We start from the raw sequence: 25,358 nt of genomic DNA on the forward strand, positions 1-25,358 counted from the left end.
AGAGAATTCCACAGACTCACCAGTCTGTGTGAAGAAATGTTTTCTCATCTCGGATATAAAGTGATAAATAGAAAGATAACATTTTCAAGAGGAAAAAGCACATCAGTGTGGCATAATGGCGCAGCGGTAGAGTTGCTGCCTTACAGCGCAAGAGACCTGGATTCTATCCTGACTACTGGTGTCGTCTGTACAGAGTTTGTACATTCTCCCCAAGACCACATGGGTTTTCTCCAGTTTCCTTGCACATTCCAAAGACGTGCGGGTTTGTAAATTGTCTTGTCTTTGTAATTGGCTTCTGTAAATCGTCCTCTAGTGTGTAGGATAGAACTAGTATACGGGGTGATTGTTGGTCAGTGTAGGCTTGGTGAGTCAAAGGCCCTGTTTCCGTGCTGTATCTGTAAACTAAACTAAACTAAACTAAAATATTCCGCTTGGGTATCTTACAACCCAATGGTATCAACATTGAATTCTCCAATTTCAGGTACTGGACCTACAATCATCTGCCCCACCTTCCCCCACCCTATTTCCCCCCCCCTCTCTTCCCTGTGCCCCACCTGCATGTGCACCCATTTCTCCCTTTCCCCCTCCCCCCACCCCATTCCTTCCTCTGGCTTCAAGTTTTGTGCCTCTTCTATCCTATTCTCACACTTTTTAATCTAATCGTCTCTGGCCTTTGTCCAACCATCTGCCTATCAAACCCCCCTCCGCACTGGTACCCACCTATCACTCACCAGGATATGACCTGCCTTCACCTCGATCTTACAGCTTTCTCCCCCCCCCCCCCCACCACAATCATTTTGAAGAAGAGTCCCGGCATGAAATGTCACTTTTCCATGTTCTCCAGAGGAGTTGGCTACCCCACTGAGTTAGCAGTGCCTTATGTTCTTCAAGATGTCTCTGGCACTGAGAGGCAGCGGCTCTACCATCTGCACCTCTGACCTATCAGTTAACTAGCATTATATATAGAAATGGCATTGATTTTCTACAGGATAATTTCGGTGGACTTTTTCTCAAAGTTTCATTAGGAGAAAGATGTGTTCCCCTTATTTGCAAATGATTCCCATAATTTGCAATTTTTTTAAAGATTGTATTGCCTTAATAGTAATATGCCAGGCAAATAGTGACTCCCTGCAAAACTGTTTAAAGTTGTTTATCTAAAAGGTGATTGAACGATTCAATATTGATACTTTTATGATACTTTATTGTCACATGTACCTAGGGACAGTGAAACGCTTTGTTTCTGCACCCAATGTGCTAAGATCATGCAACAGACCTCACCTAGGCAGTACACAATGAGTCACCATGTTTCTGGCAGTGACAAACGTACAAAGGTTCATTGAGCAGTCTTATATTCTTGCAGCGGCGTATTAGGCCTGCCATCGCAGGTGGACCATCGCAGGTGGCCCCAACAGGTCCCCGCCTTTGTTCCCAGTGACCCCCATGCCAGGTCCCCCTTTGTCCTCGGGGTACATTTTTCCCCATTTTTATGTTTGTCTGCTGTTACATAACAGAGCAAAGGCATATTGGGTGGTGACCATGATACAGGGCGTGTGCTGCCCACATACTTCCTCGATGAGCTGGGCAGAACTACGTTATCAAACCGTGAGATTCTATTTAAATAAGCCTTTTAACCCTGCCCCATTGCCACATTGCTAGCCTGCAGGGTTGACATTAAGATACAGGCTGCCTTCATTAAAATTTAGCACTTGATTGTTGTGTAATTTGAAGTTAAAGGTTTTTAATTCTTTATTAATATGCTGCTAATTGAGGCATATCTAGAAATGGAAGGTCACAGACCTCTCAATGATTCACAAAACAAAATGATTAACTTCCTCTTTGCTGTTTATAAACAGAAATGGTTTTGATTGGCTCCTTTAGTTAATAGACAATAGACAATAGACAATAGGTGCAGGAGTAGGCCATTCAGCCCTTCGAGCCAGCACCGCCATTCAATGCGATCATGGCTGATCACTCTCAATCAGTACCCCGTTCCTGCCTTCTCCCCATACCCCCTCACTCCGCTATCCTTAAGAGCTCTATCCAGCTCTCTCTTGAAAGCATCCAACGAACTGGCCTCCACTGCCTTCTGAGGCAGAGAATTCCACACCTTCACCACCCTCTGACTGAAAAAGTTCTTCCTCATCTCCGTTCTAAATGGCCTACCCCTTATTCTCAAACTGTGGCCCCTTGTTCTGGACTCCCCCAACATTGGGAACATGTTATCTGCCTCTAATGTGTCCAATCCCCTAATTATCTTATATGTTTCAATAAGATCCCTCCTCATCCTTCTAAATTCCAGTGTATACAAGCCCAATCGCTCCAGCCTTTCAACATACGACAGTCCCGCCATTCCGGGAATTAACCTAGTGAACCTACGCTGCACGCCCTCCATAGCAAGAATATCCTTCCTCAAATTTGGAGACCAAAACTGCACACAGTACTCCAGGTGCGGTCTCACCAGGGCCCGGTACAACTGTAGAAGGACCTCTTTGCTCCTATACTCAACTCCTCTTGTTACGAAGGCCAACATTCCATTGGCTTTCTTCACTGCCTGCTGAACCTGCATGCTTCCTTTCATTGACTGATGCACTAGGACACCCAGATCTCGTTGAACTCCCCCTCCTCCTAACTTGACACCATTCAGATAATAATCTGCCTTTCTATTCTTACTTCCAAAGTGAATAACCTCACACTTATCTACATTAAACTGCATCTGCCATGTATCCGCCCACTCACACAACCTGTCCAAGTCACCCTGCAGCCTTATTGCATCTTCCTCACAATTCACACTACCCCCCAACTTAGTATCATCTGCAAATTTGCTAATGGTACTTTTAATCCCTTCGTCTAAGTCATTAATGTATATCGTAAATAGCTGGGGTCCCAGCACCGAACCTTGCGGTACCCCACTGGTCACTGCCTGCCATTCCGAAAGGGACCCATTTATCCCCACTCTTTGCTTTCTGTCTGTCAACCAATTTTCTATCCATGTCAGTACCCTACCCCCAATACCATGTGCCCTAATTTTGCCCACTAATCTCCTATGTGGGACCTTGTCGAAGGCTTTCTGAAAGTCGAGGTACACCACATCCACTGACTCTCCCTTGTCAATTTTCCTAGTTACATCCTCAAAAAATTCCAGTAGATTTGTCAAGCATGATTTCCCCTTCGTAAATACATTGTTAAAAGAATAACAAAACCATATAAAGATTAACTGAGTGGAATATGAGTTGAATATGATTCCTTGCTGAAGTTTTAATTCCATAATTCCAGTCAGAAGAAGGGACCTGACCTGAAATGTCACCTAATTTTAGGGTTGCCAACTGTCCCGTATTAGCCGGGACATCCCGTATTTTGGGCTAACTTGGTTTGCCCCGTACGAGACCGCCTTTGTCCCGTATTGGGTCCGGAGGGTGCTGTAGGCCCGGACGCTGTAGGTACAGACAGTGTAGGTCCGGACAGTGTAGGCCTGGAGCCCCGAGCGGCCGCCATTGGTGGAGCAGGAACACGTGGCCGCTGGCTGGGCGACGTCACCTTGTCCCTTATTTGGGAGTGAGATAGTTGGCACCCCTACCTAATTTCCACCTGTATGGACAGCACAGTGGCAAAGCGGTGGAGTTGCTGCCTTACAGCACCAGAGACCTGGGTTCAATCCTGACCACGGATGCTGTCGGTACATAGTTATTACCTGTGACTGCGTGGATTTTCTCCGGGTGATCCAATTTCCTCCCACATTCCAAAGACGTGTAGGTTTGTTGGTTAATTGGCTTTGGTAAAATTGTAAATTGTCCCTAGCGTGCAGAATAGCATTAGTTAAGGGGAGATCACTCATCGGTGCAGACTTGGTGGGCCTGTTTCCGCACTGTATCACTAAAGTTTAAAATAAAGTCGAAAGCAATTGTCTGCATTAGGTCCATAGGTGTTGCCTGACCTACTGAGGTCCTCCAGCACTTTGTGATTTGCATAAGATTCCAGCATCTGCAGTTCCTTGCGTCTCCATCATACCTATACAGTCATGATTGTTCTGTGTCTGTCTGAACTCTTTCTTCCTGGTTCCTGTGTCCATACGAATACCCATCTATTCTCCTCATGATTTTATGCACCTCTATAAGATCACCCCCCAGCTCCTGCGCTCCAAGGAATATATTTTTAATTTACACTATCTTCACTAATCCTATTTAATAGAACAAAGAACATAAAACAGTATAGACAGGTTCGAGCCTTTCGGCCCACATTGTTTGTGCCGGATATGATGCCAAGTTAAAATGATATAATCGGCATGTACTTGATCCATGATCCTCTATTCCCTGCACTTCCATGTGCCTTTCCATAAAGCTCTTACATGCAACTGTTGTATCTGCCTCCACCTACACCCCTGGCAACGTATTCCGGGCCCCAACCACTCTCCGTGTAAAAAACTTGTCTCGCACATCTCCAGTAAACATTCCCCCTCTCACCTATTAACGATGGGGCAATTTACAGTGGGCCAATTAACCTACAAACCTGCATTTCTTTGGGATGTGGGATGAATCTGGAGCACCCAGAGAAAACCCACGTAGTCACAGGGAGAATGACATGCAAACTCTATAGACAGTCAGGATCGAACCCGGGTCTCTGGCGCTGTAAGACAGCAACTCCACTGTGCCGCCCCATAGATTGATCGATGAAATTTGGGCAAAAGACAAAATTATATAGCTGGCCTTTCACATCAGATAGATCGGCTGAACATCAAAAATATGGGTGGTGCAGTGGTGGTGTGGCTGCCTTACAGCGCCAGAGACCCGGGTTCAATCCTGACTACGGGTGCTGTCTGTACATAGTTTGTATGTTCTTCCCGTGACCACATTTATTTTCTCCAGGATCCTCAGTTTCCTCCCACACTCCAAAGACAGAAAGGTTTTTGTAGGTTAATTGTGGCTTTGGCAAGAATTGTAAATTGTCCGTAGTGTGCTGGATAGTGTTAGTGTACAGGGTGATCGCTAGTTGGTGTGCACTCGAAGGGCCTGTTTCCATGCTGTATCTGCAAACTAAAATAAAATAAAATAAAACAAAACTTTAATGCAAATAGGATGAAACGATGAACAGATAAAAAGGTTACACATTAAGAGGTTGACTTACCATCCTCTCCCAAAATGCAAAAGGCTTTTGTTCAATTAGAAAGTAATAAAATAAATTCAATGATGTAATGCCTTAGATTTAAGATTGATATCAGAATTTAAAACAGAAGTATTTTGCTGATGAGATGGTTTGTTGGTTTCAGATTTACTAAGTCATGGTGCACCAACTAATGATTTTAATTGTGATTGTTGTTTGTGGCTTTAGTTACTGGAATTGTTCAGCTTTCCTGTCATTTGTTTTTTGCTTTTCTAGGTAATTCACGTACAATGGACCAAAAGAAAGAAGTTCACATCTTGTGATATTCCTAGAACAGGAAATAGAAATTACTGTCAAATGTTCAATTACGGATATAAAGAGATCAGGAAGTGAGGTGCAGCTGAAACTCAGAGGATCAGGCAGTATCTATGGAGGGAATGGACAATCAGTGATATACCTCTGTCTGAAGAAGGGTCCCGACCTAAAACATAATTTGCCCATTTCCTCTATTGATGCTGCCTGCCCCGCTGAGTTCTTCTGGCACTTATGTTTTTTACTCAAGATTCCTGCAAGTTGTGTTTCCAAATTATTGACAAAATTATTCAAAAAAGTATTTCCGAAACCAGCTTTAAGACGCAGCTTTATCTAGCTCAAATAGGCTGCTAAGATCCTAAGAGATGCACTCCATCCTGACTAAGCTCTCTTTTCTTCCACCATTGGGTATGTGGTACAGATGCCCATGAAACATGACCTCCAGGTTCAAGAACAGTTTGTCTATGTGGATTTCAGCAAGACATTTGATAAGTTTCCACATGGTAATCTGCTCTAGAAGGTTAGATCGCATGGGATGAAATGAGAGCTAGCCAATTAGATAGAGAATTGGCTTCATGGAAGGAAGCAGAGGGTGATGGTGGAAGTTTTTTTTTGGACTGGAGGCCTGTGACTAGTGGTGTGCCTCAGGGATCAGTGCTGGGCCCATTGATGTTTGTGATTTATATCAATGATTTTGATAAGAATGTATTGATTCATGATTAGTAAGTTTGCAGATTACACTAAAGTGGGCGGTATTGTAGATAGCGAAGATGGTTATCAAAAATTACAGGAATTACTTGATCAGTTGGGTAAGTGGCCTGAGGAAAGGTTATTGGAGTTTAATGCAGATAAATGCGAGGTGTTACATTTTCATAAGTCAAACCAGGGCAGCAACTTTACAGTGATGGTACAGTTATGGTCCTGGGGAGTGTTGTAGAGCAGAGGGATCAATGAGTGCAGGTACATAGTACATGAAAGTAGTGTCACAAGTAGATAGGGTGGACAAAAAAGGGTTTTTGAGCATAGAAGTTTGCATGTTATGTTGCAGTTGTACAAGACGTTGGTGAAGCTGCATGTGGAGTATTGTGTTCAGTTTTGATCACCGTGCTATAGGAAGGAAGCTGTTAAACTTGAAAGAGAGCAGAGAAGATGTATGAGAATGTTGCCAGGCTAAGGCTTTATTCCTTGGAGCACAAGAGGCTGAAAAGTGATCTGATAGAGGTGCATAAGATCATGAGGGGAATAGAAACAGAGCCCTTCGGCCAATCAAGTACATGCCAACCATCAATCACCTGTACATGTTCTATGCTATCCCACTTTTGCATCCTACACACTGTGGACAATTTGCAGAAGCCAATTAACCTACAAACTTGCACGTCTTTGGAATGTGGGAGGAAACCTACGCGGTCACAGAGTGAACATACAAACTATGTACAGACAGCACCCATAGGTCAGGATTGAACCCGGGTCTCTGGCGCTGTGAGGCAGCAACTCTACAGATGTGCCTCTGCGCCACCCTTTAAAAGAAACCTGAGGGGCAACTTTTTCACACAGAGAGTGGTAGATAAATGGAATGAGCTGCCAGAGGAGGTAGTTGAGGCAGGTACAATCATAACATTTAGAAGATATTTGGATAGGTACATGGATAGGAAAGGTTTGGAGGGATCTGGGATACATGCGGACAGGTGGCGCTAGTGTGGATGGGGCATGTTGGTCTGCATAGGCAAGTTGGCCTGAAGGATCTGTCTCCATGCTGTGTGACTCTATGGCTCTAACAGCTTCTTGCCATCAACCATCAGGTTCTTGAACCACCCTGCACACCTCTGACCACAACCCTACCACTGTGGGCTTGAACTGCAGTAGTTGCTCTCCATACTCTGGGACTTTGCATTAATATGATGCAGTTTACTTAGAATGACTGATATATTATTATCTATAGATAGTGGTTGATGGGGCATCTTGCATGCCATGGGAAAGTTGGGCTGAAGCGCCTGATTCATGCTGTTTGACACTATGACTCTATATTTATTGTTGTTTTTGCATTTAATGTGCATTTGAAGCTGAAGTTAGTAGGAATTTGATTGTTCCGTTCCCGATGCTCATGACAAATAAACTATCCTGATTCCTGAGGTTGGGCAACATTTGTGGTGTGAATTCAGTGAGAACAAAGTTTCAGGTGAGCAACCTTTCATTAGAAATGGAAAAAGCCTTTGACGTGAAACGTTAACAGTGTTTCCCTTTCCATAGATGCCTCTTGAATATCCCAAGCATTTTGTTCCTTAATTTTAGATCCCCTATCTGCAACTTTTACTTTTCAACATCGCGCGGCACAGTGGCACAGCCTTACACAGCCAAAGACCCAGCTCCGATCCTAACTACAGGTGCTGTCTGTGCAGAGTTTGCATGCTCCCCCTATGACCTCGTGGGTTTTTGTCCGGGTGCTCCAGTGTCCACCCACACTCTAAAGACATACAGGTTTGTAGGTTTGTAGGTCAATTGGCTTCGGTAAGAATTGTAAATTGTCCCTACTATGCTAGTGTGCACAGATTGCTGGTCAGCTCAGACTTGCTGGGCCGAAGGGCCTGTTTTCACTCTAAACTAAACTAAACTAACCCACAAAAGGAGGGCAATTAACCTACTTGTCACGACAGGGATAGAAGCTGTTTTCCCATTGGGTTCCCAAAGAGCAAGCCCATCATTCGTATCCGCCCTTCCTTATTACTCTGTAGCCTTGCAATTTTTTTTCGATCAGTGCCCATTAACTTCTGCTTAGTTACTTTAATATAAAATTTATATAGAAACAAGGAGCTGCAGATGCTGGTTTACAAAAAAAATGACACCAAGTGCAGGGGTTATTCAGAGGGTCGGGTAGTATCTCTGGAGAACGTGGATAGATAGACTCAGTCTGAAGAAGGATTCCGACTCGAAACTTCACCGATCCATATTCTCCAGAGATGCTGCCTGATCCGTTGAGTTACCCCAGCACTGTTTTAAAAAAAAGTTATTTTGATACCTACAAGCCCTAAATTTGATACTAACGCCTGTACCACGAGACTCGGGAACAGTTTCTTCCCATCTGCTCTCAGACATCTGAACAATCCTTCCATAACTGTTCAGAGTACAGTCCTGATCTTCTAACCTGTCTCATTGCGAACACTGGACTTTTTCTCTGAAACTGTTACAATGCTGAGAAACTATGCCCTGCCCACTGATATTTTTCTCTTTGCTCTCCCTGTTGTACTTTTGTTGGCTTGATTGTACTAATATATAGTACTATCTGATTTGATTGGATCTACCTTGACTTTCAGAAAGCCTTTGACAAAGTTCCACATAGGAGATTAGTGGGCAAAATTAGAGCACATGGTATTGGAGGTAGGGTACTGACATGGATAGAAAATTGGTTGACAGACAGAAAGCAAAGAGTGGGGATAAATGGGTCCCTTTCAGAATGGCAGGCAGTGACTAGTGGCAAGGCTCGGTGTTGGGACCGCAGCTATTTACAATATACATTAATGACTTGGATGAAGGGATTAAAAGTACCATTAGCAAATTTGCAGATGATACAAAGCTGGATGGTAGTGTGAACTGTGAGGAAGATGCTATGAGGTTGCAGGGTGACTTGGACAGGTTGTGTGAGTGGGCGGATGCATGGCAGATGCAGTTTAATGTGGATAAGTGTGAGGTTATCCACTTTGGTGGTAAGAATAGGAAGGCAGAGTATTATCTGAATGGTGTCAAGTTAGGAACAGGGGACGTACAATGAGATCTGGGTGTCCTAGTGCACCAGTCACTGAAAGGAAGCATGCAGGTACAGCAGGCAGTGAAGAAAGCCAATGGAATGTTGGCCTTCATAACAAGAGGAGTTGAGTATAGGAGCAAAGAGGTCCTTCTGCAGTTGTACAGGGCCCTAGTGAGACCACAACTGGAGTACTGTGTGTAGTTTTGGTCTCCAAATTTGAGGAAGGATATTCTTGCTATTGAGGGCGTGCAGCGTAGGTTTACTAGGTTAATTCCCGGAATGGCGGGACTATCATATGTTGAAAGACTGGAGCGACTAGGCTTGTATACACTGGAATTTAAAAGGATGAGAGGAGATCTTATCGAAACGTATAAGATTATTAGGGGGTTGGACACGTTAGAGGCAGGAAGCATGTTCCCAATGTTGGGGGAGTCCAGAACAAGGGGCCACAGTTTAAGAATAAGGGGTAGGCCATTTAGAACTGAGATAAGGAAAAACTTTTTCAGTCAGAGAGTTGTGAATCTGTGGAATTCTCTGCCTCAGAAGGCAGTGGAGGCCAATTCTCCGAATGCATTCAAGAGAGAGCTGGATAGAGCTCTTAAGGAAAGCGGAGTCAGGGGGTATGGGGAGAAGGCAGGAACGGGGTACTGATTGAGAATGATCAGCCATGATCACATTGAATGGTGGTGCTGGCTCGAAGGCCGAATGGCCTCCTCCTGCACCTATTGTCTATTGACTATTGTCTATAGTACGCAAATAAAAGCTTTTCACTGTCTTTCAATACATGTGACAACAATAGGCCATTTCCAAAATCAATACACCAAGTCAATTAACTTTTCAGCTCATAGTCATTAATTCATAGAATCATACAGCATGGAAATGGGGCCATTGGTCCAACTCTTGTCCCATCTAAGCTAGCCCATTTACCTTTGTTTGGTCTATAATCCCTCTAAACCATTCCTATCATCTTTGGGATGTGGGAGGAAACCAGAACACCTGGCAGACATCCACCTGGTAATGGGGTAGATGTGCAAACCGCACAGACAACGTCAGAGGTCAGGATCGAACCCGGGTCTCCGGAGATGTGAGGCATCGGTAGTAAACTCTATCCCGACCCATCTGCAAGATCTCACGTGATAGAGATCAATGTAGCATTACACATGTTGCTGAGTCAAATGTAAGACCTGTGATCTACAATGCATTGTGGAGAGACCATCAATCAAGCAGAGATACCAGAGATCAACGAGAATAATCCCAGGAATGAGTGAGTTAACATAAACTGAGCGTTTGACTCTGGACTCGTTGGACTTTAGCAGGATGAGGGGGAACCTCATTGAAACTTACCGAATAATGATAGGCCAGGATAGAGTGAATGTGGAGAGGATATTTCCACTAGTGTAAGAGTTTAGGACCAGAGGCTATAGCCTCAGAATAAAAGGACATACCTTTAGAAAAGAGATGAGGGGGATTTATTCACAAAATGCTGGAGTAACTCAGCAGGTCAGGCAGCATCTGGGGAGAGAAGGAATGGGTGACGTTTCGGGTCGAGACCCTTCTTCAGACTTTCTTTAGTCAGAAGATGGTGAATCTATGGAATTCATTGCTACAGACGGCTGTGGAGGCCGTCACTGGGTATTGTTATGGTAGAGATTGACAGATTTTTGATTAGTAAGGGTGTCAGGAGTTATGGGGAGAAGGCAGGAGAAGGGGGTTGAGAGGGAAAGATAGATCAGCCATGATTGAATGGCGGAGTAGACTTGATGGGCCTAATTTTGTTCCTACAACTTATGAACTTGTACAGGTTTAACAGTGCATGAATCTATAGACCAACAGAAAGTCACCTGATAATGTCACATAGAATCTGAAGCATTCTGGTTCTTTTCTTTCATTCCTACCAAGCTTAGTTTTATTTTGCACTTCGGCCTGGGAGCATTGATGGGTAATTAAGTATCAGGCAATGAACATTTTATTGTGTTGCTACAAGGAATTGCAGATGCAGGTTAATATTAAAAAAAAGACACAAAATGCTGGAGTAACTGAGCAGGTCAGGCAGCATCTCTGGAGAACGTGGATAGGTGATGTTTCGGGTTGGCACCCATCTGAGTTGACCTATGGGATTTAATTGTTTTTAAATGTCTTAGTGAATTCAAAATTTTTTTAAGGGGTTGTGGGCCAAATGTGGGCAAATGGGACTGGCTTAGATCGACATGGACGATTTCAGCCGAAGGGCCTGTTTCTATTTACTGTATGACTTTGACGTTGGTTTCTGAACAAATCTGACTGTCTCCAGAGGTAATACAGTAGGTGACATTTTCTCAACATCAGTATATCACCAAACTCAGGAACAGCTTCTTCCCTGCTGCTATCAGACTACCGTAAACTAGGGTTTAGGCCCGATCTTCCAACCTACCACACTGCCGACCTTGGACTTTTCCTCTGTAACTGTAATGCTATAATGCTGTAACACTACATTTTGCAGTCTATTTTTTACTCTTTGTACCATCAGCTGTACCAGTTTATGATTTGTTCCCATGTATAATAAGCTTTATTGTGCTCAGTTTAGTTTAGTTTAGAGATACAGAACGGAAACTGGCCCTTCAGCCGACTGATTCCGCGCCGACCAGTGACCTGTACACTAGCACTATCCTACTATCCTACACACAACGGAAAATTGACAATTTTACTGGTCAATTAACCTACAAATCTGTACGCCTTTGGTTTGTGGTAGGAAATCGGAGCTCCCAGAGAAACCCACGCGGCCACAGGGAGAGTGTACAAAAACTCCATACAGACACCACCCATAGTCAGGATCAAACCCAGGTCTCTGGCGCTGTAAGGCAGCAACTCTACCGCTGTGCCACTGTGCTGCCCCAATGTATGTACTATGTATAGGATGTATAGTACTATGTATAGTATGATTTGGTTTGATTGGATAACATGCAACTAAACTAAACTAAACCTGGTTCACCAACATCCCAGGAAACACGGGTGCAGAGACAGAAGGGACGTTTTGATCTCTTAGTACTACCTCGAAAGAGTTTTTTTTCTCTCTGCACTTCGTTAGGGTGGTCCTGCAATGCACACATTGCAGTGCTGATTTCAGATAGGTTTCAAACCCTGCTTAAATCCCCGATTAAATTGCCAATGCCTGCACTATGCGAGTGCCTGAGCTAGGAGGTTTGCAGAAAGTTAGCAGAAGGCTTCAGATGCTTCACTGTGCACCTTAGAAACGACAGAGGTGTAGCAATAACATGCCCACAAACCCCATCACATGACTTGAATTTCCGACCTGACACCTACTTTGAGGTCGATTTCAGTTTTGCTCAACTGGGTGGAGACAACTTGGGTTGTTCTGAAAGCTAAAGCAGCAGTTTTGAGAGAGCCCTTTGCACTGAATGGCAATAGGACTTACATGGCAACGAGTCCCATGTCACCCGGCTACGATACCGAGAGGTCCAGCGGCAGCCTCGCCGGAGGAACTGCTAACAGACAGATCCTGGTCTTGGGCACTCTGCCACGGAGGCACAAACAGGTAAACAACTCAATCAACAGCTGAACCAAAGATACACACAAAGTGCTGCAGTAACTCAGCGGGTCAGGCAGCATCTCTGGCGGAAAAGGATGGGTTCAGACTGAAGAAGGGTCCCGACCCGAAACATCATCAATCCTTTCTCTCCGGAGATGCTGCCTGACCTGCTGAGTTCCTCCAGCCCCTTGTGTCTATCTTCTGTGCCTATCTTCTGTATGTAGCATCTGCAGTTCCTTTCTACACAAGAGATAAACTATCTTGTTTCTAGTCCTGACTTAAGACGTAGTTAGACAAGGAACTGCAGGTGTTGGTTTACACAAAATAAGACACAAAGTGCTGGAGTAACTCGGTGGATCGGGCAGCATCTCTGGAGAACATGGACTGTTTTCCATTTTCCATGTTCTCCAGAGATGCTGCCTGATCCGCTGAGTTACTCCAGAATTTTGTGACCAAATTATTTTTATTTTTTAAGAGTTCTCTGTATGAGCACATTGTGGTTCAAAGAATATAGTTCTGAAGGCACAAGGCATTGCAAATGCTGGAATCTTGAGTATAGCACAAAGTGCTGGAGGAACTCAGTGGGTCAGACAACATCTCTGGAGGACATGGATAGGAAACTTTTTGGGTCAGGACCTTTCTTCACAACAACTTACTTCTGAATATTTGATTGAGTTCCTTGCAGAATAATCTCGCAAAGTACAAAGGTGACAAAATTAAAACAGGGTATGGAAAAGCATTAGCTTGGAAATATGTCTGAAGAAGGCTCCCGACCTGAAATGTGTCCATTCCCACCACAGGTGCTGCCTGACCCGCTGAGTTCCTCCACCACTTTGTGTTTTGCTCAAGATTCCTGCATCTGCAGGTCACGTTTCCCCATTTTCAGTTTTATTTTAGTTTGTTTCCGTATTTATCTCATTACCAAATCAATATAAACTCCCGAAACGGAAGATTTCTGCAGAGTCTTACAGCATACAAAATGAATAGGATTCTGGTGAAGTGAACATTGGTGTGATTTTGATATGAAGTGTAATAGATTCAGTTAAATACAGGCACTATAATAAAAATTCAAGTTATTGGAGAGAACAATAATTTTGACTACTTCCTTTACAGCTTGGTTTGTCTAAATCATACCCTTTGGCAGATACTTCAGATTTTCAAAAGTAAGTAACACTTTAAATTCATTGTTCAGTAATAATAATCATATAGAAAAAATCTGAAATAAAAAATGGTTTGGTATGGGAAAGAGTGTTGGCGCTGTCAGTATGAATGTACAGTATATGAATATGAATATAATTTTATGTAACCCCTGCATTCCCCTCTCTCCCCCTTTTCCACCCTAGTCGTACTACTAGTTTCACTGTTTGCATCCTTATATCTCTTTGTTATCACCGCTTCCCCAGCCAACAATGGGCCATTATGGGGACCACTCTTCAACCTCCAATCCCCCCCCCCCCCCCACTCTCTAATTTCAGTCTGAAGAAGGGTTTGGAAAAAGAGACATTAAGTGCTGGAATAACTCAGCAGGTCAGGCAGCATCTCTGGAGAAAAGGAATAGGTGACATTTGGGGTCAGGGCCCTTCTTCAGATCCTGTGGAAATAGACACCAGTCCCTTTTTACAGGCCAAAAGAAAATCAATCTGAAATATTAATTCCATTTATCTTTCCACCAATAAGGGTTTCCAGCATTTTCTGCTTTAAAATTTTTTTTTGTATAATATTTGCACAACTGTATTTTACTCTAAAAGAATGAAATTAGTGAAATGAAAACAAACATTATCCCATCTTTTTTTTTCCAAATAGAACGATGATTGTTATAAATAAACAGGATAATGAAACTTTTGGATTTGAGATTCAGGTGAGGAATTTATTGCTCCTGTATTAAATGTAATAAAAATGAAGGCAAATGCTTACGGTTTTCCTGTAATACCAGTCAGCACAGTAACAGGCCCTTCACCCCACAATGTCTATGCCAAACATTTTACCAAGTTAAATTAATCTCCTCTGCCTGCACGTGATCCATATCTCTCCATTCCATGCATATCCATATGCCTGTCCAAAAGCCTCTTAAATGGCATTATTGTATCTGCCTCCACCACCACCCTTGGCAGCGCCTTACAGGCACCTAACACTATCCGTGAAAATAAAACCTACCTAGTATATCTCCTTTAAACTTTGCTCTTCGTACTTACAGCTTTGCCTCTAGTTTTTGATATTTCCACCTTGAGGAAAAGGTACTGGCTGTCTACCCAAATAATTGACACTCATAATTTCATATATTTATATCACATCTCCCGTCAGCCTCTAACGTTCGAGAGAAAGCAACCCAATTTTATCCTACCTGTCCTTATAGTTAATACCCTCTAATCCAGGTAGAAATCTGGTAAACCTCTTCTGTGGCCTCCACATCCTTGTAATGGGGTGATCTGAACTGCACACAAAACTCCAAATGAGGCCTAACCAAAGTCCTATAAAGCTGCAACTTGTCTTCCTAACTCGTATACTCAATGCCCCGATCTATGAAGGTAGCCACACCTTAAGCTTTCTTTACCACTCTGCCTACTCAGAAACACTTTCTTCCCAGCTGTTATCAGACAATTGTATTATCCTACCACAACCAGTGCTGAACTGCTACCTACCTCTTTGGTGACCCTCAGACTATCATTGATCGGCCTTTGCTGGTTTTACCTTGCACTAAACGTTATTCCCTTATCATGTATCTATACACTGTAAATGGATCGATTGTAATCATGTATTGTCTTTCTGCTGACCGGTTAGCATGTAACAGAAGCTTTTCACTCTACCTTGGTACACGTGACAAGAAACTAAACTGAAACAGAATACTTGTCTTGCCACTTTCAAGGCACAGTGCAATGATGTTTTTCTGCTCTTATTTAGACCCTTGGAGTGAGCCAGCGGAATGCTAATGCAGGAGAGAGGTGCACTTGCGTCTGCAAGGTGCACGAGAACAGTCCATCTTGCTGTGCAGGGTTGAAGCCTGGTATGTATTCGCTTCCTCTCCGGATTGGTTTGGTTTTGCCTCTCTCACATGTCCGCAATAATCACAAGCAGCACATTAACCAGTTTCCTCTCAATGCTCCCACATAGGAGATTGGTGTACAAACTTAAAGCACACGGTATTGAGGGTTCAGTGATGAGGTGGATAAAAAATTGGTTGGCGGACAGGAAGCAAAGAGTAGGAATAAACGGGTCCTTTTCGGAATGGCAGGCAGTGACTAGTGGGGTACCGCAAGGCTCAGTGCTGGGACCCCAGTTATTTACAGTGTATATTAATGATTTGGACGAGGGAATTGAATGCAACATCTCTAAGTTTGCGGATGACACGAAGCTGGGTGGCAGTGTTAGCTGCGAGGAGGATGCTAGGAGGCTGCAGAGCGACTTGGATGGATTAGGCGAGTGGGCAAATGCATGGCAGATGCAATATAATGTGGATAAATGTGAGGTTATCCACTTTGGCGGCAAGAACAGGAAAGCAGAGTATTACCTGAATGGTGACCGATTGGGAGAAGGGGAGATGCAACGTGACCTGGGTGTCATGGTGCACCAGTCATTGAAAGCAAGCATGCAGGTGCAGCAGGCAGTGAAGAAAGCAAATGGTATGTTGGCATTCATAGCAAGAGGATTTGAGTTTAGGAGCAGGGAGGTTCTACTGCAGTTGTACAGGGCCTTGGTGAGACCGCACCTGGAATATTGTGTGCAGTTTTGGTCTCCTATCCTGAGGAAAGACGTTCTTGCCTTAGAGGGAGTACAGAGAAGGTTCACCAGATTGATCCCTGGGATAGCGGGACTTTCATATGAGGAAAGACTGGATAGACTGGGCTTGTACTCGCTGGAATCTGGAAGACTGAGGGGGGATCTTATAGAAACATATAAAATTCTTAAGGGGTTGGAGAGGCTAGATGCGGGAAGATTGTTCCCGATGTTGGGGGAGTCCAGAACCAGGGGTCACAGCTTAAGGATAGGGGGGAAGTCTTTTAGGACCTAGATGAGAAAACATTTCTTCACACAGAGAGTGTAGGCTGTGGAATTCTCTGCCACAGAAGGTAGTTGAGGCCAGTTCATTGGCTATATTTAAGAGGGAGTTAGATGTGGCCCTTTTTGCTAAAGGGATCAGGGGGTATGGAGAGAAGGCAGGTACAGGCTACTGAGCTGGATGATCAGCCATGATCATATTGAATGGCGGTGCAGGCTCGAAGGGCCGAATGGCCTACTCCTGCACCTATTTTCCATGTTTCTATGTTTCTATGCTTCAATGGTCCATTATTCTCATTTGAGCAAATGCACAGTAGAATTATTTTCTTGCATACAGTCCAGTCCAGTATTCCCATACCTAAACACAACCTCCAGATTAGCAAAGTGTTCAGAAAATAGTCTACTGAGCCCACAATCATGAGACATCATGTTTTGGCGCCATTTTCAAAGTCCAGTATGCACTCTAGTTCTTATGAGCAATGCCCGATCCAGGCGAGCCCCAAGCTGCTGCAGGGCCTCCAGCTGTCGCCTTCCTTGGACATGTGGATCGACCACGTACGCACGTCCTTCTCCTCGCCTGTCCCACCTTTGTGTCCCAGGGGGTGCCTCGTACACCGACCTCAAGGGCGCGGTAGACCAGACCCCGGTCCCTCTCCTACCAGCCTTCTCCTCGCCCATCACGTCCATCATCGTTGCTGCCAGCTCCATCCTCCTGCTCTCTGGTCTTCTGGGAAGAGCAGGGCTGGCTCGGTGCCCCCTCCGGCTGCAGAGGACAAGCAGGGGCCGGCTCAGCGGCTTCCTGTCAACGGGCTGCGGCCTGCTGGGAGCTTCTACTGCTGCAAACTGGACAGCAACTCATCTTATGTTTCAATCATAGGTGATGTACTGATTAACATCAATGGAACAAACACCGAAGGCTGTAGTCATCGAGAAATCGTCAACCTAATTAAGTCAGCTGGCAATATTTTAAGGTAAGAGTCACACGTTAAGAGTGTCTAAATGTCATATGTACCAACAATGGTACAATGAAATTCTTACTCGCAGCAGCTTAACAGGCTGGTAATCACAGCACGTAGATAACATAATAAACAAAAAAATATTAAATAAATTAAAAACCCCAATATTAGTCCTGAGTGCAACCAAAGCAGTTCATAAAATGCCGGAGTAAGGAAGCGTGTCAGGCAACATATCTGGAGAACATGGAGATGCTGCCTGACCCGCTGAGTTACTCCAGCATTTTCTATCTTTCTTTTGGTAAACCAGCATCTGCAGTTCCTTGTTATTACAAGACAGTTCATAGTTTAGTTGGTGTTGGTTGTGTTTAAGAGCTTGATGGTTGTTGGGAAGAAGCTGGTCTTAGAGTCACAGAGTCATACAGTTGGGAAACAGACCCTTCAGCCCAACTTGCCCATGCTAACCAACATGCCCCATGTACTCTAGTCCCACCTGCCTGTGCTTGGCCCATATCCCTCTAAACCTATCCTATCCATGTACCTGTCTAATCGTTTCTTAAACGTTGTGATAGTACCTGCCTCAATCTCCTCCTCCTCGTTGCAAACACTCACCACCCCTTGTGTAAAAAAAATACCCTTCAGATTTCTCTTAAATCTTTCTGAAGCATACATTTAAGGTGTGATAATTCCAGTGGGTTACCTTCTCTTGATGGGCCTCATCCACATTTGGTTTCACATCCTGTTAGTTTAGTTTAGTTTAGTTTACAGATACAGCACAGAAACAGGCCCTTCGGCCCACCGAGCCTGTACCGGCCAGCATTCCCGCAGACTAACACTATCCTACCCAATAAGGACAATTTACAATTATGCCAAGCCAATTAACCTACAACCCCGCAAGTCTTTGGAAAGTGGGAGGAAACCGGAGCACCCAGAGAAATCTGACGCAGTTCACGGAGAGAATGTACAAACTCTGTACAGACAGCACCCGTAGTCAGGATTGAACATGGGTCTGTGGTGCTGTAACGCAGCAACTCTACCGCTGCACCACCGTGAACCCTCTCTTGATGGGTCTCATCCACATTTAGTTTCACATCCCATTCTGCAATTGCCAGCGCAGCAGAGGGTTTATCACAGGTATGAATACATGATATTACATGAACTGTTCGCAGATAACTTTGCTTATGGCCAATCATGCTTATGAACTGCTACAGTGGTTATAATTGTGCAATTGTTTTGGAACAATACTAGATCCAATTAATTCAATCTGTACTGAGAGCCATAGTTTGAGTTTAGTTTATTAACAAAGGCCAATTAACCTACAAACCTGCACGTCTTTGGGATGTGGGAGGAAACCGGAGCACCCAGAGGAAACAGGATCGAACCAGGGTCTCTGGTGCTGCAAGGCAGCAGCTCTACCCACTGTGCCCATAGTTCTCAGCATTGTGGTGCATCAGTTCCAGAGACAAAGTCCAATGACAGCAATGGGGTAGAGGTGAATCGGACAGTACCCTGGCTCATGGAAGGACCGTTCAGAAGGCTGTTAACTGGGGGGAAGAAGCTCTTTTGTGAGCGCACTGGAGCTTCTTGAATGTGATGGTGTACACTTCAAGTTTCTGCTGTTACTTTTCTTCATGGTCGAGGGACTCTTGAGGTATGGTGGCTCATTGATACAGTGCATCCTGTAGAATGTGCATCTGTAGGCATGGGACGTCAATGGCGGTGAGTGCATATCCTCTAAGTGCAAGATTGCATAAGATAATGGTTTCAGTATTAACACTTGAACATTCTATCTCCTTGCAGCCTTCTGACCATGAACAAAAACTTTGTAAAAAGAAGTGAACTTGAATCAAGACTGTACTTTTTAAAGGTATCTTTCTCAATGTTTTTCCATATATTAGCAGAGTTTAAAAAAAAATATGAGCAAATAGTTAATACGGCAACCTCTTTATGCAAAACCATGCAAACTAATTTTCCTTTAAAGCTCAAAGAGAAAGTTGAGTGAATGCAAGTGAAGCTATTTCTAGATGTATTTGACTGAAGGATTACTCTTGCTTTGCTTTCTACTATATTGCATGAAATCCTCACTGTATATATTTAGCATTTATTAACACTATCTTCCGGTGTCTCACAGAAATCTCTTCAAGAGAAATGGGTGGAGTACAAATCGCTTTTATTGCAGGAACAACGCCTTGTTCATGGTGAGTTCCTACTAACGGCAGCACAAATTTTAAGTGGCCATTGAAACCTTTTTATATCATGAAATACTTAAAGTAAAAAATGAAAATAATGTGGGTCAAAATTCTTTGTGGTTCTGTTTCTGATGAGTTCATGTTCAAGATAGGGGATCTCAGTACTGGGATTTCACCTGAAGTACTGAGAATGCAAACTTGTGCATTAAAGATCGTGACGTCTATAAGTTACAAATATGTGGAGCACAGCTTCATCAATCCACGCTTACAATGTATCCTCTCTCCAGTCTTTTAAAAATTACTGCTTTAGTCTAGTTTATAACATAACATATAACATATAACAACTACAGCATGGAAACAGGCCTGTCCGGCCCTACCAGTCCACGCCGACCATTCTCCTTGACCTAGTCTCATCTACCTGCACTCAGACCATAACCCTCTAATCCCCTCCTATCCATATACCTATCCAATTTACTCTTAAATAATAAAATCGAGCCAGCCTCCACCACTTCCACCGGAAGCCCATTCCATACAGCCACCACCCTCTGAGTAAAGAAGTTCCCCCTCATGTTACCCCTAAACCTTTGTCCCTCAATTCTGAAGCTATGTCCCCTTGTTGGAATCTTCCCCACTCTCAAAGGGAAAAGCCTACCCACGTCAACTCTGTCCGTCCCTCTCAAAATTTTAAAAACCTCTTTAGTTTAGAGATAGTGCACAGAAACAGCCCCTTCGGCCCACCGAGCCCGTGCCGACCAGTGATCCCCGCACGCTAACACTATCCTACACACTAGGGACAACTTACAATTTTACTGAAGCCAATTAACCTTCAAACCTGTACGTCTTTGGAGTGTGGGATGAAACTGGAGCACCTGGAGAAAACCCTTGCGGTCACAGGAAGAACATACAAATTTCATACAGACAGCACCCATAGTCAAGATTGAACCCAGGTCTCCGCTGTTGTAAGGCAGCAACTCTACTGCTGCGCCACCATGTTGCCCCTATGGGATGTGTGAGTGCTATTGACCTTTCCCTCTCAACCCCATTCTCCTGCCTTCCCCCATAACCGTTGACATCTTGACTAATCTAGAAATGTGCCTACCTAAAAGCTGCTTAAATGCCCCTATGTTATCTACCTCCACCACCATCATCCCTGCCAGCACATTCTAGGCACCCACCGGTCTCTATGTAAAAATAAAACTTGCCCGCACATCTCCTTCAAACTTTGCCTCTCTCACCTTTTTGCTGTGCCCTCCAGTCTTTGATATTTCCACCCTGGGGAAAAAAAGTTCTGACCTTACCCATGCATATCTTAATTTTATACAATTCTGTCAGGTCTCCCCTCAGACTCTGACATTCCAGGGAAAACAGTCAGTGTGGCCTCAGTGGACTGAAGGGCCTGCTTCCATGCTGCATCTTTCGATTCAAAAGTCTAGAGTGTTTTATTAACACATGTCCCAAATCAGAACAGTGAAATTCTTACTTGCAGCAGCACAATAGATATGTAAACTAGTGATCTGTAAACACTATAATAACAATAAAAAGTTGTGTGTGTATGTATGTAGGGTGTTGTGGACAGTATGTTATGGTCCACAGATGTGGTTTACTAAACACAAAGCGTTTGGAAGGATATGCCAGTATCAATGATATATCAATCATTATATTAGTGTTAACATGCTATGTTCTGCAGTTGAGGTTTGCAATGGTTGGCGTGGACTCGTTGGGCTGAAGGGCCTGTTTTCATGCTGCATCTCTAAACTAAACACATATCTTGAAAGCACGTGGAACTTTAAATTGTGATTATTATTGTGATTATTAATTGTGTGAGGGAATACAGACTGCATTCAATAATGTATATGTCCATACACTGTTTCAATTCTTTAGGATTCCTGAGGAACAATAATCTCACAGAGTCTTCCAACTCTTTTCTGTTCGATGATACGATTTTATTTGGGTCAACGGCACAAAAGAAAGAGAGGTTCTCCAGTGACAGTAGCTGCCGGAGTCAGCTGAGCCTCATGACTGAAGACAGTGAGGATCGAGTTTTCCAGCCCGGCATACTTGATGACTTGGTCACTGGGAGCCACCGCCGGCGCAGCAGCATGGACGAAGATTGCGTCTTCCATGGGGAGGAAGAGATGTTTGCGCCCAAGAGCCAGCTGAGTCGGAGCCGGAGTGTCAGCATGACCAGCAGCAGCAGCAGCAGCATGGCCTCACCATCGTGGGACGTCAATGGAGGCTACGGGACGATTTCTCGCAGGAGCAGGAGGCCCAGCGTCAGGAAGCGCCTCATGAAATTCATTCCAGGTTTAAACAGGGCCAATGAGGAGGATGAGAGTCACTTGTAGACCTGCACATTAATAGTGCAACAGTGATCGTGTTGGCTTCAAAGTAGCATTAAGAAGCAATAGGAACGATGGCATTAATAAGTTCATAAGTCATCGGAGCAGAATTAAGCCATTTGGCCCATCAAGCCTGCTCCACCATTCATTCATGGCTGATCCATCTTTCCCTCTCAACCCCATTCTCCTGCCTTCTCCTCGTAACCTTTGACACCCTTACTAATCAAGAACCTATCAATCTCCGTTTTAAAAACCCAATGACGTGGCCTCCACAGCCACCTGTAGCAATGAATTCTATAGATCCACCTAAAGAATATCAGGCTAAAGAAATTGCTCCTCATCTCCTTTCTAAAGTTATGTGCTTTTATTCTGAGGCTGTGCCCTCTGGTCCTAGACTCTCCCACTAGTGGAAACATCCTCTCCACATCCACTCTTTCCAAGCTTTTCACTATTTGGTAAGTTTCAATGAGGTCCCCCTCTCATCCTTCCAAACTCTAAATCATTGCACTATTTCCTGTAGGATCTAGATTTCATCTTGACATCACAACTAGATTTCATCTAAACATCATGACTCGAAATGTCATCCATGAAATATGAATGATAAGGAACTGCAAATGCTGGTTAACTATAAAGGACACAAAGTGGGTAGATGATGTAAAGCTGGATGATCAGCCATGATCATCTTGAATGGCGGTGCAGGCTCGAAGGGCCGAATGGCCTACTCCTGCACCTATTTTCTATGTTTCTATGTTTCTATGTAAAGGTGGTGTAATAGGTGATGTCAGTCTGAAGAAGGGCCCCGACCCAAAACGTCATCTATCCATGTTCTCCAGAGACGCTGCCTGACCCACTGAGTTACTCCAGCACTTTGAGTCTTTTTATTGTCAACCGGCATCTGTAGTTCCTTGTGTCGACCCCATCTCCCATCTTCAGCATTTCTCCACCTCTTGTTTTTCTTGTATCCTTGAAGTGATATGTGAATAAATCTTATTGTAAAGTCAAGTTGTAAATAAGATGGTAAACTAGGCTTGACTTGAAATGGCCTTTGGTGTGTTTTTTTAGGACAGTAAGGCATATCTGCACCTCTACAAAGTTAAACATTGTTATTTCATTTTATGGCCCCATAACACAATGTTTATTAATCATACATACCAGTAACCTTTTGTCTACAAAAAATAAAGCATTGAACAAGCCTTACCGTAAATATACTGTTGAGCATCATTTACATGTAATTATCTTTAAAACGTTTTGTCTCAGTGTCAAAAGCATACAATAAAGAGCAAGATTAACATGAGCAATTTGAAAATATCCTTCTTCAAATAACAATCAGTTTTATAAGTTCATAAGCTATAGGAACATAATTAGGACATTTGGCTTATCACGTCTACTCTGCCATTCAATCAAGGCCGATCTATGCTTCCCTCTCAACCCCATTTTCCTGCCTTCTCCCCATAACCCCTGACACCCGTAATAATCAAGAATCTATCAAATTGCGCCTTAAAAATACCCAATGACTTGGCCGTCACAGCCATCTGCGGCAATGGATTCCACCGATTCACCACCCTCCTTTCAGAACCTCCTTAAAACATTTCTTCAGCGATCTCGTGAATAACTACCCTAAACTAAGGATGAATGGTTACTTAGATAACCTGACTATATCTGTGCCTGAGAATGAAAGCACGAGTAAATTATCCAGATAGTGGCATAGTGGCGCGGTGGTAGAGCTGCTGCCTCACAGCGCCAGAGACCTGGGTTTGATCCTGACTAGGGGCGTTATCTGTACGGAGTTTGTACGTTTTCTCTGTGTCCGCGTGGGGTTTCTCCGGGTACTCTAGTTTACTCCCACATTGCAAAGATGTGCATGTTTTTGTAGGTTAATTGGCTTCTATAAATTGTTCCTAGTGTGTAGGATAAAACTAGTGTATGGGTATTGGGCATTGTCAAAGGTTATGGGGAGAAGGCAGGAGCATGGAGTTGAGAGGAAAAGATAGATCAGCCATGATTAAATGGCGGAGTAGACTCTATGGGTTGAATGGCCCAATTCTGCTCGGATGACTTTTGGTCTTATCAAGACCCCTGCAATCTCCTCTCTTGCCTCTCATAATAACCTGTTAGATCCCATCAGGCCCTGGGAATGTATCCACCTTAATACTCTTCAAATAGTACTAATGAACTTACGATAGATGGCCGATGTAACCTATTGTAGTAATGGGCTAGGAATGTGCAGGATTCAGCCCACACCATCACAAAACCAACCTACCTTCCGTTGACTCTATCTACAGTTCACGTTGCCTTGACAGGGCCACTAGCATTAACACTAGCAAGAGGACACACCCTCTTCCCCCCTCTCCCATCAGGCAAGAGGCACAGGTGTGAAAACGCACACCTCCGGATTCAGGGACAGTTGAACCATCCTTTCACAAACTGGAGAGCAGTCCTGACCTCCCATCTACCTCATTGGAGACCAACTATCTTTAATCGGACTTTACTAAACTTTATCTTGTACTAAACATTATTTCCTTTATCCTCTATCTGTACACTGTGGATGGTTTGATTGTAATCATGTATAGTCTTTCCACTGACTGGATAGCATGCAACAAAAAAAATGTCACTGTACCTTGGTACACATGCTTGGTACACATGACAATAAACTAACTAAACTAAATAATCTTTTTCATCATTGCTATTTCAGTTTGCATTTAAGCAGTGCATTTTCATTTATAAACAGCGCCACTTCTTGTTGCTTCTAACAAATAGTGTGAAATTCTAATGTCATATGACTATGCTAGCAAAACATGAGCAAGTATGGTTTTAACCACCATTAAATTGGTTGGAAAGGTTTGATCATTTATATAACCTGCCAGCATATTTCACACCCTATTCAGAAATGATATCAATCCATCAAAACAGTAATGAGTTGATGTATAAAGAAGCCAATTGTCACCTCAAATGATATTTTAAACAGCAAATTTAACCAAGCAAGTTGGGATTTACAGTAGTAATCTATTTCAGAGTTCATTCTAATGGGACCATATAGCAAATCAGTTCAATGGAAGGATGCCATTAAGTTAGAAAGGGTGCAGAAAAGGGTTTTTTCAGTTTAGTTTAGAGATACATTGTGAAAATAGGCCCTTCAGCCCACTGAGTCCACACCGACCAGCAATCCCCACACATTAACACTATCCTACACACACTAGGGATAATTTTACAATT

At 43.6% G+C, this 25,358-nt stretch overlaps 1 protein-coding gene across 1 annotated transcript; it reads left to right on the plus strand.

Annotated features, from left to right (window-relative positions):
• The first annotated feature begins 12,502 nt into the window (after positions 1-12,502).
• On the plus strand, positions 12,503-23,333 carry cytip (cytohesin 1 interacting protein). The gene is made up of 8 exons (XM_078404513.1): positions 12,503-12,677; positions 13,785-13,834; positions 14,475-14,529; positions 15,570-15,672; positions 17,542-17,635; positions 19,418-19,484; positions 19,749-19,815; positions 21,688-23,333. The coding sequence occupies exons 1-8, from the start codon at positions 12,558-12,560 to the stop codon at positions 22,149-22,151; spliced, it is 1,020 nt and encodes a 339-aa protein (XP_078260639.1). The 5' UTR covers positions 12,503-12,557; the 3' UTR covers positions 22,152-23,333.
• The last annotated feature ends 2,025 nt before the right edge of the window (positions 23,334-25,358 follow it).

Source organism: Rhinoraja longicauda, chromosome 8 (assembly GCF_053455715.1).
Source record: "Rhinoraja longicauda isolate Sanriku21f chromosome 8, sRhiLon1.1, whole genome shotgun sequence".
NCBI classification, from domain to species: Eukaryota; Metazoa; Chordata; class Chondrichthyes; order Rajiformes; family Arhynchobatidae; genus Rhinoraja; species Rhinoraja longicauda.

Bases quoted from the DNA above. Each gene is read 5' to 3' on its own strand.
- cytip (XM_078404513.1), top strand. From the start codon at position 12,558: ATGGCAACGAGTCCCATGTCACCCGGCTACGATACCGAGAGGTCCAGC. The intron at 12,678-13,784 runs GTAAACAACTCA...CTTCCTTTACAG, and splicing joins TGCCACGGAGGCACAAACAG to CTTGGTTTGTCTAAATCATA. The intron at 19,816-21,687 runs GTGAGTTCCTAC...TCAATTCTTTAG, and splicing joins GGAACAACGCCTTGTTCATG to GATTCCTGAGGAACAATAAT.